The 17,548-nt window shown below is 62.7% G+C and overlaps 1 protein-coding gene across 1 annotated transcript in view; it reads left to right on the plus strand.

Moving 5' to 3' along the window:
- Positions 1–17,548, plus strand: part of SND1 (staphylococcal nuclease and tudor domain containing 1) — a 59,934-nt gene that overhangs the window by 35,837 nt on the left and 6,549 nt on the right. The window contains exons 11-12 of the mRNA XM_064656917.1: positions 5,792–5,881; positions 13,738–13,839. Of these exons, the coding sequence (XP_064512987.1) occupies positions 5,792–5,881; positions 13,738–13,839 (192 nt within the window). The remainder of the gene's footprint in view (positions 1–5,791; positions 5,882–13,737; positions 13,840–17,548) is intronic.

Raw genomic sequence — 17,548 nt, forward strand, 5'->3', positions numbered from 1 at the left:
GCTCAGGGACGTGGGGACATGGGGTTGAGTGCCAGCTGTGATCACACGGAGGGATTGGGAGCAGGAGAGGCTGGAGAGCAGGAGAGGCTGGAGAGCAGGAGAGGCTGGAGAGCAGGAGAGGCTGCAGAAGCTTCGTGCCCACTTCACGCTTCACTTCCAGAACCAGCCCCTGCTCAGGGCCCCCGGAGCCGCCGTGGGTGTCACCGGGAGCCCCTCACCCCCATCCCGTCCCCGCAGTCCCAGGGCTGTCACTTCCCCGGAGCTGTCACTGCTCCTGGTGTCGTCCCCGTGCTCGCAGCAGCTCCCGGGAGCCCGGGAAGGAGCTGTTGGAGCATCTCCGCCCACGTGAGCGCCGGGGCCTGCTCTGAGCTCCCCTGCTCTGAACTCCCCTGCTCTGAACTCCCCTGCTCCGAGCCCCCCTGCTCTGAGCTCCCCTGCTCTGAGCCCCCCTGCTCTGAGCTCCCCTGCTCTGAGCTCCCCTGCGCTCCGCGGGCTTTGATGTGGAAAAGCCGGTCCCCGAGGTGTGTGTGTTCCACCGGCTGCTGTTCCCTGTCACTGCCTCGCCGGCCCCTGGGATGGAGATCATGGATCTCCGGGCTGCGTTTCCCACCCGGCGCGTTCCCTGGCGAGCCGAGCGTGGCGGGTTCAGCCGAGGATGAGCCGTGGGGTGACACCACTAATGAACCATCTCCCGTTCCCTCCTTCGGCTTCATGCTCCTGGGAGCAGGAGCCTGAGACTCCAAGGATTCCTGGGAGCCCCTCTTGCTCCGGATCGGATCCTTCCCCCAGCACTTGGCTCTGCCCCAGCATGAGCTGTGCAGTCCCTGACTGGGGCAGGTCCCCCATCCTGGTGTCCCTCGAGGGCTGCTCTGTCCCCAAACAGCCCCTGACTGGGGCAGGTCCCCCACCCTGGTGTCCCTCAGGGGCTGCTCTGTCCCCATCCCCGTGCCGGCCCCGCTCCCGGCGCTGGCGGTGGCATCTGGCATCTCCCCCTCTCCTCTCTGCTCATTCCGCCGTGTCGCTGGGAGTTGATTAGCTCTGCTAATTGCTTTACAAATAATGAGCTTCCCTAATTGCGCTGGCAGGGAGGGGGGGCTCTCCCCACCTGCCATCCCACGGTGCTGCCAGGCTCTGGGTCCCCTTGGCTCCTATGGGGTCTCCTGACGAGTGTTGGCATCTGGGATTCTTGGAAGAACCCTCAAAATCCCGTGCCCGGGGAGCTGGGAGCTCCGGCTCATCCCTGGGGGTCGGGCTGTGCCCCCCTGCTCTGTGAGCCCACGAGTGCTCCAGGACTGGGGGATGTTCCACCGGCTGCCTGTTCCCTGTCACCGCCTCACGGCCTCCGGGATGGATCCCCAGGATGGATTTTCCACCCGGCACATTGCCTGGCAGTCCAAGCATGGCGAGTTCAGCCAAGGATGAACCGTGGGATGGCACCACAAATGACCCGTCTCCCCTTCCCCCCTCCGCCTTCACGCTCCTGGGAGCAGGAGCCTGGGACCCCGAGGATTCCTGGGAGTCCTGCTTGTTCTGGGTGGGATCCTTCCCCCAGCACCTGGCTCTGCCCCGGCACGAGCTGAACGGGGCAGGTCCCCCCACTCTGGGGTCCCTCGGGGGCTGCTGAATCCCCAAACAGCCCCTGACTGGGGCAGGTCCCCCCTCCCGGGGTCCCTCAGGGGCTGCTGAGCCCTCGGGGAGCCCCCGAATTTGGAGCTCGTTTGCCATCCCCGGTCTCGGAGCGTTTCCAGCTGCTCCAGCTGTGCCTGTGTCCATCCTCACCCCGCGGGAAGGGGCTGGGGTGGGAGCAGGACCCCCGGATGGAGCACTGCGTGTTCCATCCCCTGTGGGATCCTGCACAGCTGCTGCTTCCCTGGAAATGGACCTTAATGAGCCCCCACCCGGGGTAGGGATGTTAATGTGATGGGAGAGCCGGAATTCTCTCGCCCTGTCGGGTGTTCAGAGCCACGTGGGGGTTGTTTCAGCAGGAGGGAGTTTCGGGGGGGCTCCGGCACCCGCCGCTCGCCGTCCCCCTTTTGGGACGTTCCGGCCTTCGTTTTAACCAAAAAGCTGATTTCTTGCCCCGGGTTCCCCAGCCTGTGAGAAAACCACACGTTCCCATCAGATTTGGGATTGAAATCCCTGTCTCCGTGCTCGGGGAGGGAGGTGAGAGGGTTCCCCCCTCCTGCAGCAGCTCTCTGAGGATGAAGCTCCGCGCATTGACTTTCTCACTAATGGAACAACTTCCTCGCTGCACACCTTTAATTAAATGAGATCCTTGGTTTTAATTAATTTTTGAATGGCTGATGACTCTCTCCAGGAGCCGGGGAGAGCCGCGACCGGCATTTCATTGAGTCTTGGAATCCCAGAATGGGTTGGATTGGCCTGGAAGGGACCTTCAGAACCCTCCAGTCCCACCCTGTGCCATGGACAGGGACACCTCCCACCAGCCCAGGTCGCTCCAAGCCCCGTCCAACCTGTCCTTGAATATTCCAGGTTTGGGGCAGCCACAGCTTCCAAGGTGGCTCAGAGGGCTGTTGCTTCAGTCGAGCTCTTGCCTTGAGAAATGGTTTAAAGCCAGTGAAACCTCTCTCCGTGCCGGTAATTGCCGGTGTTTGCCGGTCGTGGAATTCCGTTAACATCCCGCTGTTCCATTGATTTCCAGCGTTTGTTTGCAGAGCCTCCACCGTGTGTCCGAGTTCTTGAACGGCTTCCCAGAGCCATCAGCCAGCGCTGCCCCCGCGCTGTGAGGCGTCGTTTCAGGGGCCACCGGCGCGGGATTGAACGGGGCTGACGGGGCGGGGCGGGCAGAGACGGATCGGGCACTTAAACCTTCCCATTATCCGCTGCTGGCACGCCCGGGCTTGTGCTGAGAATTCCCCAAGGCTTGGCATTTGCAGCAGCAGCAGCAGCAGCAGCACGGTGTGAGGGTTCAGCGCTGCCACCGTGGCACACCCGGGGCTGGCGTGACCTTGGATCCTGGCACGGCACGGGGGTGGCGGTGTGTTCCCTGTTTTGGGGTGGTCCTGTTTTTGGGGTGATCTCCTTTTGGTGCAGTTCCATCCATAAGAGGCTCCGAGGCAGCTTTGGTGAGGACTCAGATCCTGCCCCTGCAGCGCATCCAGGCCTGGCACGATGGGACCGTGGATCCTGGCATGGCACAGGAATGGCACTGGTGCTGGGGTGCCTGTGCTGGTGGTCCCTGTTTTGGGGTGGTCCCATTTTTGGGTTGGGCTGCACACCCATGAGATGCTCCAGTGCAGTTTTGGTGAGGGCTCAGCCCCCCCTCTGTGGCTCCTCCAGGACTGCACCTCTGGCACCGCAGCCCCCGGCACTGCCGGGCGGTGCCCAGGCCACCCAGGGCTTTGCCATCCCCCTTCCCACGCTCCGGCGGGATGGGATTAGGGATTTAACAGCCCGTGCCAGACAGACACTTAAATAAGCCATAAATTTGGAGTTCGTTAGTGAGGATTAATTAGTGTTTGCACAGGGCTTTGCCTCTCAGGGCAGCGCTCTGTGTCGTGGAGCTTCGCCGTGACCTTGGCGAGGGTGGGAGTGTCTCGGCACCCAGATCCTGGCAGATCCCAGCCTGGCCAGTGCAGGGAGGGGCCCAGGAGTCACCCTGAGTTCAGGGACCGGGGATGCTCCGGGAGCCCAAGGGCAGGAACTGGCAATCCTGGGGGGGCTGGCAGTCAGGAAAGAGGGACTGGCAGTCAGGAAAGAGGGACTGGCAGTCTGGGAAAGGGGACTGGCAGTCTGGGAAGGGGGGCTGGTGTTGTGCTGCCCTGGGAAGGGGCAGAGTGGAGGCCAGTGGAGATTGGGGATGCTGGGGCAGCTCCTCTGTGCTCATCCCTGCCAGCCCAGCTGAGCTCCTGCCGCTCCAGGGGCTGGAGCAGCACCTGGGATGTGCTTTGGGAGCTGGGGGGGGGCAGGGGGTGCCGAAGTGGGGAGCACCCACGTGCCCAACGTGACAGGGCTGAGCCCATCCCGTGTCTCATCCCCTTGGCTTAATCCTCCGTCTCCGCACAGTGATTTTTCCCTGGAATGACAGCAGCAGGTTCCGTGGCGCAGCGCTGGGCTGTGCAATGAGGAGTCACTCATCCCACTGCCCCGGATCCCCTGGAACCAGGGTGACTCTGTGTGGCAGCAGCACAGCCCCGGGGACACCCCGGGGGGATGCCCCTGGTCCGGGGGGAGATGCTGCGGGAGGAGCAGGAAGCCCCCCCGGCAACCCCGCTGGGACCCCCGGCACTGCAGGATTTATCACGTGGCTCGGCTCCAGCCCTGGCACAGAGCTGGGAATTGTGCTGGCACTGCCTGAATAACGGAGTCGCCTCCGTCCCCGAGCGCCTCGCCGGGGAGCGCCAGTGCCAGTGCCAGTGCCAGTGCCAGTGCCAGTGCCAGTGCCAGTGCCAGTGCCGGCCTTCCGAGCCGCGCCAGAGCTTCCTGCTGGCCCCCACCAGCCCTGCCATCCTCGTGTGCCCAGCCGGGGCTTGATCTTACTCGGGGCCAGGAGAAGCTCTGTCCCTGCCGGCACAGCTGGCCCTGCAGCCTGGCTGCCCACCGCAGCTCTGTGCCGGCGTGTCCAGCCCGGCTCGGTGGGTGCCAGAGAGCTTTTCTGTGCCACAGGTGGTCCCCAGCGAGTGTAAAAGCTCCCACATCCAGGGGAAATCCCGTCTCTGCCGGTCCCACATCCTGCCAGGAGCGGGACCTGCCTGTGGAGGGGTTTCAGCCCTTGGACAGTGCAGGAGCCTCCTCTGGGCTGGGGTGGGCGCTGGGTGTAGGTCCCCGGGGATCCCCTGGTGGGATCCATCCCGTTCCATGGCTGGCGCTGGCAGGGCCGTGGGGATGCGGGCGGAGGAGGGAACGTCTCCAAGGAGCAGCCTGGGAATGAACGGCGTCAAGGACAATAAACTCTGTCAAAGCCTCATTCATCAGGGAGGAGCCGAGTGCCGGCATCTTTATCCACTCACTCCCTCTCCCAGCAGACTCCACTCCTCCGTTTCCGGCTGCTTTTGCCTGTTCTCCCTCTTTTCCATGTTTTCCTCCCCAGCTTGGGGGCATCTATGGGGGGCCATACCCAGGGCACCGTGCCAGGGGCCATCCTTCCCCGGCGTGGGCTGGGGAGCTCCCAGGGTTGGGTTGGGTCACCCTGGATCAGGTTGGGTTGGGTTGGTTTGTGTTGAAGTGGGTTGTGTTGGATTGAGTTGGGTTGACTTGGTTTGGGGTTGTCTTGTGTGGTGTTGGGTTGTGTTGGGTTAAGTTGGGTTGAGTTGGGTTGGTTTGGGGTGGGTTGAATTGGTTTGGGTTATGTTGGTTTGGGTTATGTTGGTTTGGGTTGGGTTGAGTTGGTTTGGGTTGGGTTGAGTTGGTTTGGGTTGGGTCACGTTGGGTCGTGTTGTGTCACTGTGGGTCACATGGGGTTGCGTTGAGCTACGTTGAGTTGAATTCCCGCTGCAATTTCTGTTGGAAAACTCCCCTTTTTTCTCAGCCTTTGCAGGGATTTGATCCCCATCAGACACCCCTGAGCAGGGGCTGGGGGTTTATCCCCCTGTCCACTCCCACCCCAAATTCCCCATCATCCCTTCTCCTTATGGAGCTGCCACTTGGAGCAGCCCGACCTGGCACCACCAGGCTGCTGGTACGTCCTCCTGGGACATTTGGGTTATCCCAGGATCCCCCTCGGGAGTTGGGGAGTGGGTGGGCACCTCTGGGAGAGGGTGGGGGGAGCGATGCTGATCACAGGGGCCTTCAGGGGGGCTCCTCTGATCTCCCCCCTCTCTGCCCCCCTCAGGACAAGAACCGGAAGCTGAGGCCCCTCTATGACATTCCCTACATGTTCGAGGCCCGGGAATTCCTGCGCAAGAAGCTCATCGGGAAGAAGGTACGGAGGGAGAGGGTGAGGGAGGGGATGAGGGGGCAAGAGAGGGGACGAGGGGATAAGGAAGGGGCCGAGGCCGGTGGTGACTCCAGGGGTCCTCTCAAGGGTCCAGGACCCGCCGGTGCTGGTGCTGCTGGTTTTGTGGGAATCCATATGGACAATCCTGGGGCTCTTCACAGGGAATTCCGGGGTGCACCCAGATCTGGAGCCCCCTTTGAAGGGTTGCCATCCCCCTTTCCCAGGAATGCCTCATTGCTTCTCCCTTTGTTTCCCCAGCCTGTTTTTCCGGGCTGGTTTAGCTCAGTTCAGGGAATGAGGCATGGATTAACTACCGGAGCGCACGCTCCGGATGCAATTTCCCAGTGCTCATAAAACGGTCAAAGAAAATCAATTCCCTCCATGGTGAGGCCTCGCTGCTGCTCGGCCAGGGCTCCTTCGGTGCCTAATTGCATCTTTCCAGCTCGGGGCCCCGCCTGGGCTTTCCGAAAAAATGCAGGAGGGGGAAAACAGCAGCTTGTGAGACCTTTTCCGTGGGAAATCCGGCGCTTCTCGGAGTTGAAGGAGGGCGTGGGGCTGTTGACGGGATTTGTGGTGGGAGCACTGGAGTCTGGAATGGAATTCCAGGTGGTTCTGGAGGGTCCTGGCACCTTGGTGTGCTCCCAGTCTGAGCCACCCCAGCGTTACTGGTGCCAGTTTTCCTCTGTCCGCCATCCCTGTGCTGTGCTGGAACAGGATTTGCTGTCCCCAGCTCTGTCCCTGTCCCCAGAGTGGCTGCTGGGGGGCCAGTGACCCCCCAGAACAGCAGCACCGAGCCCAGGGGTCCTTCAGCCTCGCCTTCTCTCGGCTCCCTGCCAGCACTAATCCTGGGGCAGAATCCTGCTTTTCCCACCCCAATCCCGCCCTGGCAGGGAACTGCCAATGCCAGAGCACTGGCTGCTGGCAGGGACATCCAGTGGGTGGGCCTGGGATCCCTGGGAGCTCTGCCTATGGCACTGCTCCAGCACTTGGGGCCTTTGGAGGGTCACCTGGGGAGTCCTGAAACTCTGGGGAGTCCTGGGATTCCAGGGAGCTCTGGAATTCCAGGGAGTCCTGGGATTCTGGGGAGCCCAGCCTGCCCTGGCTGTTCTGGGAAGCCCTGAGATTCCTGGGGGATTTGCCTGCCCTGGGTTCCTGCCCCATTCCAGGGAACTGATGGTATCCCCTGGGTCTGCAGTAGAAATAATCCCCTGCCATTGTTTCCCGAAATAATTCCCTCGGAGGAAGCACCAAGGGGAGGATGAGGTGTTATATCCCTGTTGTGGCTGCAGTGTCCCCTTCTCCTTCTGTCTGTGCTGGGAGAAGAGCTGGGATGTGGGAACCCACCTCTGTGTTCCCTGTCCCTGGGAGGAGATGGAGTGTGATACATCTTCCCTCTCGCCCTTTCGTCCAAGCAGAGGGAGGTTTCCAGGCTGGGGTTTTCATGGCACCCAAAGAGCAGACTGGGGGTTTGTGGCTCTCGTGCCGGAGCCTCTCCTCGCTCCACCATGTCCTTCCCGGTGCTCTGGAATTTGCCCGGTGGCGCGGGATGAGCCGGAGGCCGCGGCCCCCCCGTTGGGCTGCTATGGATTTGTGGATAAATCTGTGGAGCGTGGCGGGAAGGGCCGGATCCTGCCCACATCGATGGCTCTGCGCCGGGCAGCGGCCCCGGGTAATTGCTGTGGTGCAGGAGATGGATCGGGGCTCTTCCCTAATTAACTGGGGGATTAATGGCTCGCGTGGAGGGAGCTGGCACCGGAGAGCTCCAGGATAAATGGCCCCTGTGCATGGAAGTGATGCTGCCCTGGCCCTGTGAGCTGCTCTGTGTCTCCTCCCTGTGTCCCATCCCTGTGCCCCATCCCTGTGTCTCCTCCCTGTGCCCCATCCCTGTGTCCCATCCCTGTGTCCCATCCCTGTGTCTCCTCCCTGTGTCCCATCCCTGTGTCCTCTCCCTGTGTCCTCTCCCTGTGTCCCATCCCTGTGTCCTCTCCCTGTGCCCCATTCCTGTGTCTCCTCCCTGTGCCCCATCCCCATGCCCCATCCCTGTGTCCCATCCCTGTGTCCCATCCCTGTGTCCTCTCCCTGTGCCCCATTCCTGTGTCTCCTCCCTGTGTCTCCTCCCTGTGTCCCATCCCTGTGTCCCATCCCCGTGTCCCATTCCTGTGTCAATCCCTGTGTCCTTACCCCTGTGCCCCATCCCCATGCCCCAGCCCCATCCCCGTGTTCCATCCCACGCCCCATCCTTGTGTCACATCCCCGTTTCCCATCCCTATCCCTTCCCTCTCGGGAAGGCTGTTTCCAACTGGGAATGCCGCTCATCCGCAGTGCCACGAGCCCGGAACCAGCTCTGGCAGACCTGGAAAGCAGCAGCCGGGGGTTTCCTGGCAGTTTTCCCGTGCATCCACCTGTGTCTGTTCCCCTCCGAGGTGCCAGGATGCTTCCTGGGATGCTTCCAGGAATGCTCCTTTTGGGGTTACCAGTAGCAGCACTCTCAGTGCCAGCCCTGCGAGAGCTCAGACCTGGGAAAAGCCAAGGGATGCGTTGGACCGGGGAAAACATTCCCGGAGGAGCAGGGAAGACTTTGGCTGATTTTTGGAATGATGGACAATTTTTCCTGCGTGCTCCTGGAGCTTGGGAGCTCTGGGAGAACCTGGCACGGCATGGCCGCTCCAGAGGGGTTTTTGGGAAGATCCCACTTTCTGGTGCGGCCGGGGATGGGACGGAGGGGATTCATCCCTGGGGAAGCTGCGCCGCGCCGGGAGCCGGGATGCTGCGCCTTGGAATGTGCCGGTGCCGGGGTGGCTTTGCAGGGCCCCGGCTCGGGAGCGTCACGGGAACGGGCTGCGTCATCCGCGGCTTCCACGGGTGGAACCGGGGAGGATTCGGCTGTTGGGGAGGATTTGGCTGCTCGGAGCCCGACTGGGAGAGATGTTTTCCCGCCTGTGCTGTGCTTGGAATAAGCGGCGCGTGCGGCTGCGGCGGAGCAGGGGGGGAGCTGCAGTGGGCTGGGCTGGCTCCCTGACAGCAGGGGAGGGGGAAGAGGCAAATGGGATCATTCCCGGTGTAATGATCCGAAATTCAGGGATATTTCCTCTCCCTGCACTTCTCTCCCTCCTCCCGACGCTTCCCAGCCCGGCACTTCCACGGTTCCCCCGCCCCAGCGAGGTCGATCCTGCCCCGGGGCTCAGCTCGGGGGGCTCCGCGGCCCCTCCGGCTGCTCCTGGAGCCGGAGGCAGGAGGGATCTCGGAGCTCCGGGATCCGCCGGCTCCGCTCCCGGCGATGCTGGAGGCGCGGGGGGCTCCGGGGGGGCTGTGCTGGAGCATCCCACAGCCCGACCTGTTCCAGGAGGGATGACGGGAGGATGCAGAGCTGCAGGGGGGTAGGGGAGAGCTCAGTGGGGCCGGCTCCTGTTTGCCATTCCCAGGAAACCCCCCTCCCTGCAGCAGGATGTGTGGGGAGCCTGGGATGAGCCTCGGGAGGGAATTTGCTGCTCCGGAGGGAAAACGTGTCCCCGGATCTGCCCCCCCGAGGGTCCTGCTGCCCCCGCTGTGCCTCCTGCATCCTCTCATCCCACCGGGATTCGTGTCACATTCCCAGTGAGGTTTTCCCATCGTGTGTCCCCCAGACTCCCGATCCCCACCCGTGTTCCCAGCCTGCCACCCCAAGCAGGTCTCCGGGAGCCTCTTCCCGGCCTCGGAGGCAGACAGGGGGCACCCACCCTCCCCTAACCCCCCCGGCCCCCCCGTTCCTGCACCCGGCACGAGCTGCCAGGGAGGTAAAAATACTGCCTGGAGCGGGTGAGGCGCCGGGCCGGGAGATCCGCGGGCGTTCGGGTATTTATAGCCCGGCAGGTCTGGGCTGCCACCCACCCCCCATCTGCGCCCACCCGGCCCCCCCCCGGGCCCCCCCGTGTCCCCGCGGCCCTTCCAAGCCCCCGGGACAGGTGGGAATACCGAGGGATGTCACCGGCACGTCCCAGAGCCCCCCCTGCCCCAGCCCAGGGCACCCAAAGGTGGGGCTGCCCCCCCTGTGCCCCCCGGGCCGCTCCCTCCCAGGGGGACGAGCCCCCCCCTTCCAGTCCTTCCCTGGAGGGGGGTGCACCCCAACCCCAACCCCTGTCCCCCATCCAGCGGGGTCACATCCACCTCTGCTGTGGGGTGCCGAGGCTGGAGCAGGGATCCAGTCCCCCCAGCCCAAACTGGGACTGAACTGGGACAGCACACCATGGGCTGGGGGGCACTGGGGGGCTCTGGGGGTGTCCCCACCTCATTGGGACCAGCTGGGGACAATGTGGGGACCACGTGCTGGGAACCATCTCCTTGGGAATCTGATGCCGGGGACACCGTGGTGGGGGCCACAGCCTGGGGGTTCCGGGGACCCCAGTGAGGGGCTGGCGAGTCTGGGGGAGCCCCAGGGATTCCAGGGAACCCCATTCTGGGCTGGCGAGTCTGGAGGAGCTTCAGGATTCCGGGGACCCTGGTGGGGGCTGGTGGGTCCCCGGGAGCCCCAGGATTGCAGGGACTGTGATGCTGGGCTGGCTGGTCCTGGGGAGCCCCAGGATTGCAGGGACTGTGATGCTGGGCTGGCTGGTCCCGGGGAGCCCCAGGATTGCAGGGACTGTGATCCTGGGCTGGTCCCAGGGAGCCCCAGGATTGCAGGGACTGTGATGCTGGGCTGGTCCCAGGGAGCCCCAGGATTGCAGGGACTGTGATGCTGGGCTGGCTGGTCCCAGGGAGCCCCAGGATTGCAGGGACTGTGATCCTGGGCTGGTCCCAGGGAGCCCCAGGATTGCAGGGACTGTGATGCTGGGCTGGCTGGTCCCAGGGAGCCCCAGGATTGCAGGGACTGTGATGCTGGGCTGGCTGGTCCCGGGGAGCCCCAGGATTGCAGACCCCCAGTGTGGGCCGGGGTGTGGGGCCGGGTGGGTGACATTGAGCGCGGTGGCTGCACGGAGGCTGCACAAAGCCAGGGCTCCGTGTCGTGCTGCTCTTCCCGGGGCTGGATGTGCTCCCGGGAGCGGAGCTGGCGAGTGATTTAATGCACACTGACTGCAGCTGACCTTGGAAACCCGCCCAGGCACGGCCGGCACCGACAGGGCTGCACTGGGGGAGTGGGGCCCGGGGGGTTCAGGGGTGCAGGGGGGACCCACCCCGGTCCCGGCCACCCCCTCCTGCCCTCCCGGCCCCTCCGTGGCCACATCGCCCTCAGCACCTGGGAATTCTTTGCTTTCTGTCCCCCTGTGCCGGAGCTGTGGGACTGTGGGGTGATGGTGACAGTGATGGTGACAGTGACAGTGACAGTGACGGTGACGGTGGCACATCTGGTGTTGGATGGACCCAGCTCTGTGGTTGGGTGGTCCTGGGTGTTGTCTCTGCACCCCCAGCTCCTTTTGCAGCTTTCCAGCCTCTTCCCCAAGCCTGGAGTGTTCCATGGGGTTGGTGTGACCCAAGGGTGGGACACGGCACCTCATGGAATCATGGAATGGTTTGGGTGGGAAGGGATCCTCAAGGTCGTCCAGTCCCACCCCTGCCATGGGCAGGGACGCCTTCCACTATCACAGCTTGCTCCAAGCCCTGTCCAACCTGCCCTTGGACACTTCCAGGGATCCAGGGGCAGCCACAGCTTCCCTGGGCCGCCTGTCCCAGTGCTCCACTTGGCCTTGTTGAACCTCATCCCACTGATCTTGTCCCACGGATCCGGCCTGTCCAGATGCGTCTGTGGAGCCCTCCTGCCCCAGGCACAAACCAACCCTCGGCAGTGGAATGAACAGGACATGACACATGACACGGCACATCCCTGCTGTGGGCTGAGGGCTGACCCCATCCCATCCCCATCCCCATCCCATCCCCATGCCATGCCATGCCATCCCCATCCCCATCCCCATCCCCATCCCCATCCCCATCCCCATCCCCATCCCCATCCCAATCCCTCCTTGCTCCTCCCCTCCCGGTGACACTCCAGGATCCCCTCCCAAGCCATAGGATCCCCCGTCCCCCCCGGTTCCCCCGCCCCCTGTGCCCCTCCCGAGCCAGGTGTTTCCCCCCTGTGCCCCTCCCAGCCAGGTGTTTCCCCCCTGTGCCCCTCCCAGCCAGGTGTTTCCCGTGCCAGCCGCTCCTGAGCCAGACACCGCCAGAGCCCCGGAGCAGCTGAATTCCCAACCTGCCTCTCGGAGTAATCGGCGTCTCTTTTTCCCCTCCAGTGGTTCTGACACGAGCTTTGCTGCGAGGAATCGCTTTAACCGCTCCCCTTAATTGGCTCTTTCCTGCCGGAGCCCCCTCTCCGCCGCGGAGAAGCCTCGGCTCCGGCGCCCTGCCAGCGCTCCGACCTTTTCTGCATCTTTATGTTCCTTTAATAAGTGATTTCTGGGATGAGCCGAGGCTTTGGAGGGGGTTAGGGACGCTCCTGCCTCGCCTGTCTGGCTCCCTTTGGCTCAAGCTGCCGGAGCGAGCGCCGGCCGTGCGGAACGGGCACGGTGCCTGCCTGGAAACAAATCCATAGTGCCCAAACCCAGCCCCGGGGCGGCGGGAGGCAGCACCAGGATGGCCCCAGGGATGGCTGGGTCACCCCTGGGTCACCCCTGGGTCACCTCATGTCCCCAGACCAAGGCAGCCTCAGCCTCCTCCCGCTGACCAGGGAGGATGGAGCTTCCCTGGGGAGGCAGAGCTGTGGGACTGGGTGGGATTGGCATGGAAATGGTGCCAGCGGATGTGATGCTGGGAGCTGCTGAGGGGGTGATGGCCAGGAGGTGCTGGAGGTGATGCCTGGAGAAGGGAGGGCTCTAGGGAGACCTTGCAGGGCCTAAAGGGGCTCCAGGAGAGCTGGAGAGGGACTGGGGACAAGGCAGGGAGGGACAGGACACAGGGAATGACTTCCCAGTGCCAGAGGGCAGGGATGGATGGGATATTGGGAAGGAATTGCTGGCTGGGAGGGTGGGCAGGCCCTGGCCCAGGTTGCCCAGAGCATCTGTGGCTGCCCCTGGATCCCTGGAAGCGTCCAAGGCCAGGCTGGATGGGGCTTGGAACAACTTGGAATAATGGAAGGTGTCCCTGCCCATGGCAGGGGTGGCACTGGATGGGCTGTAAGGTCTCTTCCCACCCAAACCATTCCATGATTCCATGATCCCTGCACCCCCAGCTCATCCCAAGCCCCAGCACAGCAGGATCTGCCCCCCAGAGAGGTCCCCAGGACCAGCTGTTCCCTCCTGTCCCTGTCTGGGGACACTGGAGCGGGGGCAGTGCTTGTCCCGAGCCCTCCACGGGGACACCGGGCAGTGCCAGTGCCTGTGCCAGGATCCCAGGCAGGGCTTGTCCTCCCTGCAGGTTCAATGTCCCTGGAAGCTCCATCAGTCCCAGCAGCCACCGGCAAACAGCTCCATTCCCTGGGCAGGGGGAGGTGGAGGGGCTGGCTGGCTGATTCCAGGGAATTGAACACAGGGGGGATGAGGGGCTGGATGGCTGATTCCAGGGAATTTGGGCACAGGGAGGATGAGGGGCTGGCTGGCTGATTCCAGGGAATTAAACACAGGGAGGATGAGGGGCTGGCTGGCTGATTCCAGGGAATTTGGGCACGGGGAGGATGAGGGGCTGGCTGGCTGATTCCAGGGGGTTTGGGCACGGGGGGGATGAGGGGCTGGCTGGCTGATTCCAGGGAATTTGGGCACGGGGAGGATGAGGGGCTGGCTGGCTGATTCCAGGGAATTAAACACAGGGAGGATGAGGGGCTGGCTGGCTGATTCCAGGGGGTTTGGGCACAGGGGGGATGAGGGGCTGTCTGGCTGATTCCAGGGGGTTTGGGCACAGGGGGAAGGGGTGATCCGGTCCCCCTGACGTGTCCCTGTTTCCAGGTGAACGTGTCCGTGGATTACATCCGCCCTGCCAGCAGTGCCACCGAGACCGTGCCCGCCTTCTCGGAGCGCACCTGTGCCACCGTGTCCATCGGCGGGATGTGAGTGTGTCCCTGCCATTCCCACCCTGCATTCCCGCCTGGCATTCCCACCCTGCATTCCCACCCTGCATTCCCACCCTGCATTCCCGCCTGGCACTCCTCGGGGCGTTGTGGGGTCAGAGGTGACCGTGGGGATGGAGGGTGGCTCGTCCCTGCCCTGCTCCCCCCCTGGCTGGGGACAAGCACCCCCTGCCTGCCCCCCAGTGTCAGGGTTCTGTGGGATACGGTGGGATGCTGCTGCCTGGCACCCCCAGACCTGCCCCCGCCCCGACTCCAGCGGTTTTGGGGGTGCTGGGATGAGGGACCATTCCAGCTGCCTCCGGGGTGGCTTTGGAGGAGCCATCTCTGCTGGGTATCCTGGGATGTCTGTGCTTCCCAAGGGACATCACCTCCCTGATTTCCCTCCTCTGTGAGAAGGTTCAGGAATGTGGGGTGTTCAGGAATGTGGGGTGTTCAGGAATGTGGGGTGTTCAGGGATGTGGGGTGTTCAGGAATGTGGGGTGTTCAGGGATGTGGGGTGTTCAGGAATGTGGGGTGTTCTGGAGCAGCCCTCCCTTGTCCATAATTTTTGGCTTTCACCCCCTCAGGACACGGGGTGCCAGGTGCCTCCGGCACATCCCTATGGAGCAGCCGTGGCTCCAGCCCATCCCTCTGGAGCAGCCATGGCTCCAGCCCATCCCTCCGGAGCAGCCATGGCTCCAGCCCATCCCTCTGGAGCAGCCATGGCTCCAGCCCATCCCTCTGGAGCAGCCATGGCTCCAGCCCATCCCTGTGGAGCAGCCATGGCTCCAGCCCATCCCTCTGGAGCAGCCATGGCTCCAGCCCATCCCTCTGGAGCAGCCATGGCTCCAGCCCATCCCTCTGGAGCAGCCATGGCTCCAGCCCATCCCTCCGGAGCGGCCGTGGCTCCGCTGGCAGCGGCTCCGGGAGCTGCGTAGGGAGGATTTGTCATAGGCCCTTGGCTTGCTTTCCTGGGTTTTTTTCCCGGTAGCAGCTATTCTGGAAAGCGCCCAAAGCGCTGCAGCGCTGCCTTTTCCTTCCTTATTCCAGGGGCTGCGAGAGCTGCAATTCCATTCCCTTAATCCAGGGCCTGGAAAAGCTGCACCTTCCCTAGTCCAAGGGCTGGGAGAGCTGCAATTCCCTTCTCCTAACCCAAAGCCTGGGAGAGGTGTGTTTTCCTCCCCCCGATCCCAAGGCTGGGAGAGCGGGCCCTGGCCTCCCAGCAGCTGTGGAGCTGCATCCTGGGATGCTCCCGGCGGCGCCTGTGCCATTCCCGGTGTCTGGGGCTGCATCCCGGGATGCCGGGGGTGGAACAGAGCGGGGTCTGTGTCCCCAGGCCCGTGCCAGGCTGGGATGGAGCAGGGAATAAAGCCTGGCTTGTGCGCCTGGAGTGTCCGCCCGGCATCTGGGCTGGGCTGAGCCTGCTTGGAATTCCGGGCACGGCACTGGCACCGGGGTGGGAGCCAGGGCAGGAGCTGCAGCCCCAGCTCCAGGCTCCGGGAACTGGGGGGGCTGGAGCACAAACCTGCCTTCTCCTGCCCTATCCCTGCCCGGATCCTCATCCATATCCCTGCCTGGATCCTCATCCATATCCCTGCCTGGATCCTTGTCCATATCCCTGCCTGGATCCTCATCCATATCCCTGCCTGGATCCTCATCCATATCCCTGCCTGGATCCTCATCCATATTCCTGCCTGGATCCTTGTCCATATCCCTGCCTGGATCCTTGTCCATATCCCTGCCTGGATCCTCGTCCATATTCCTGCCTGGATCCTTGTCCATATTCCTGCCTGGATCCTTGTCCATCTCCCTGCCCACATCCCTGCCTGGATCCCTGCCCAGATTTCTGTCTGTATCCCTGCCTGGATCCCTTCTGGATCCCTGCCTGGATTCATCCCTGGATCCCTGCCCATGTTCCTGCCCAGTTCCCTATCCATATCCCTACCCATATCCCTGCTCATATTCCTGCCTGGATCCCTGACTTTATTCCTGCTGGATCCCTGTATCCCTCCATCCCACTTCTCCTTTCCATCTCCTCGATGTTTCTGGCCTGGTCCCTGCCCCGGGAATGCTCCGGCTCTCCCATCCCTGCCCATCCCGCTGTGCTGGCTCAGTGCTTCCCAAACTCCCGGCCCTGCATTCCCGGGGCTCTGCTGAGGGCAGGAGTGGGCTCAGAGCTGGGACAGGGAAATGGTTCCATGGCCAATGGGGCCAGGGGAGGAGGGAGCAGCTGCTGGGACAGCATCCCCAGAATTCCACAGCATCCCCAGAATTCCACAGCATTCCACAGCATCCCCAGAATTCCACAGCATCCTGCAGCATCCCCAGAATTCCACAGCATTCCACAGCATCCCCAGAATTCCACAGCATTCCATAACATCCTGCAGCATCCCACAGCATTCCACAGCATCCCCAGAATTCCACAGCATTCCACAGCATCCCCAGAATTCCACAGCATTCCATAGCATCCCTCAGCATCCCACAGCATTCCACAGGATCCCCAGGATTCCACAGCATTCCACAGCATCCCTCAGCATCCCACAGAATCCCGCAGCTTCCCACAGCTCCATGTTGAAGCTGCTGCGATGCAAATCCCACAAATCCTTGGAAGAAAAAGCTCCTAAAAATCATTAACCCCAAATTTCGGGAATGCCCTGCACTCTAATTCCTGGTATAATTCCAGGCAGGATCGGGCAGGGCCGGATGCTGCAGTTTGGGGCTGATTTGGCCCAAACAGTGAATTTTGGGAAGGAGTGGGTTTGGCACTGCAGATCCTGATCCCAATCCGTGCCGGGCACTGGCAGAGGCTGCGGTGTGGGAATTCCAACACCCCTCCGGAACTTCCTGTGAGATTTTGGGTGGAAAAACTGGGAAATGAGTTCTGGGAGAAGCTTCAAAATTGCCATTTCTTGCTTTGATTGGAATCTTTTGGCCCAGGGAGATTTTTCCCACCATATTCCCGGTCTTTGATCTGGGATTGATGGGGGATCCACCTTCCCTCTGCCCAATGGCTCTGGCTCCGCTTCCAGAGCTTTGCTTTGAGGTGGGAATGGGGGGATGCATCCCACTCCCTGGGCCCAGATGAGGGGCAGGGAGCAGGGCTGGAGGGGGGGATGTGGAATTCCCAGGCTGGAATTCCTTCTTTAAGCTGTTATCCCTGTTTCCCTCTTCCTCGCCCTCCTTCCAGCAGTGGGAAGGGGTCTGGTTCCATCCCAGTGCTCCCAGAACACCTCCCAGGGTACCAGGATAAGTCTCTGTGGGAATTCTGAGCCTTAAAAGCTCTAAGCCTGGGAAGAATTCAGGGGTTTCCCAGGATTTCCAGCTTGGGGAGGGTGTTTTGGTACTTGGAAGCAGCAGAATTTTGTCTGGGAATGCTGGGAATGCTGGGACATCTCCAGAGCATCCAGGCTCTCCAGTGGCCAGGGAGGGGGACAGGGGGACACTTCCCTATCTCCTTTCCAGGATGCAGCTGGGATAGGGAGTGGGATGTGATTGGGATGGGGAATGGGATACAGCTGGAATGGGGGTGGGATACAGCTGGAATGGGGAGTGGGAATGCAGCTGGAATGGGGAGTGGGAATGCAGCTGGAATGGGGAGTGGGAATACAGCTGGTATGGGGGTGGGATACAGCTGGAATGGGGAGAGGGAATACAGCTGGAATGGGGAGTGGGAATGCAACTGGAATGGAGAGTGGGAATGCAGCTGAAAC

Source organism: Pseudopipra pipra, chromosome 5, assembly GCF_036250125.1.
Source record: "Pseudopipra pipra isolate bDixPip1 chromosome 5, bDixPip1.hap1, whole genome shotgun sequence".
NCBI classification, from domain to species: Eukaryota; Metazoa; Chordata; class Aves; order Passeriformes; family Pipridae; genus Pseudopipra; species Pseudopipra pipra.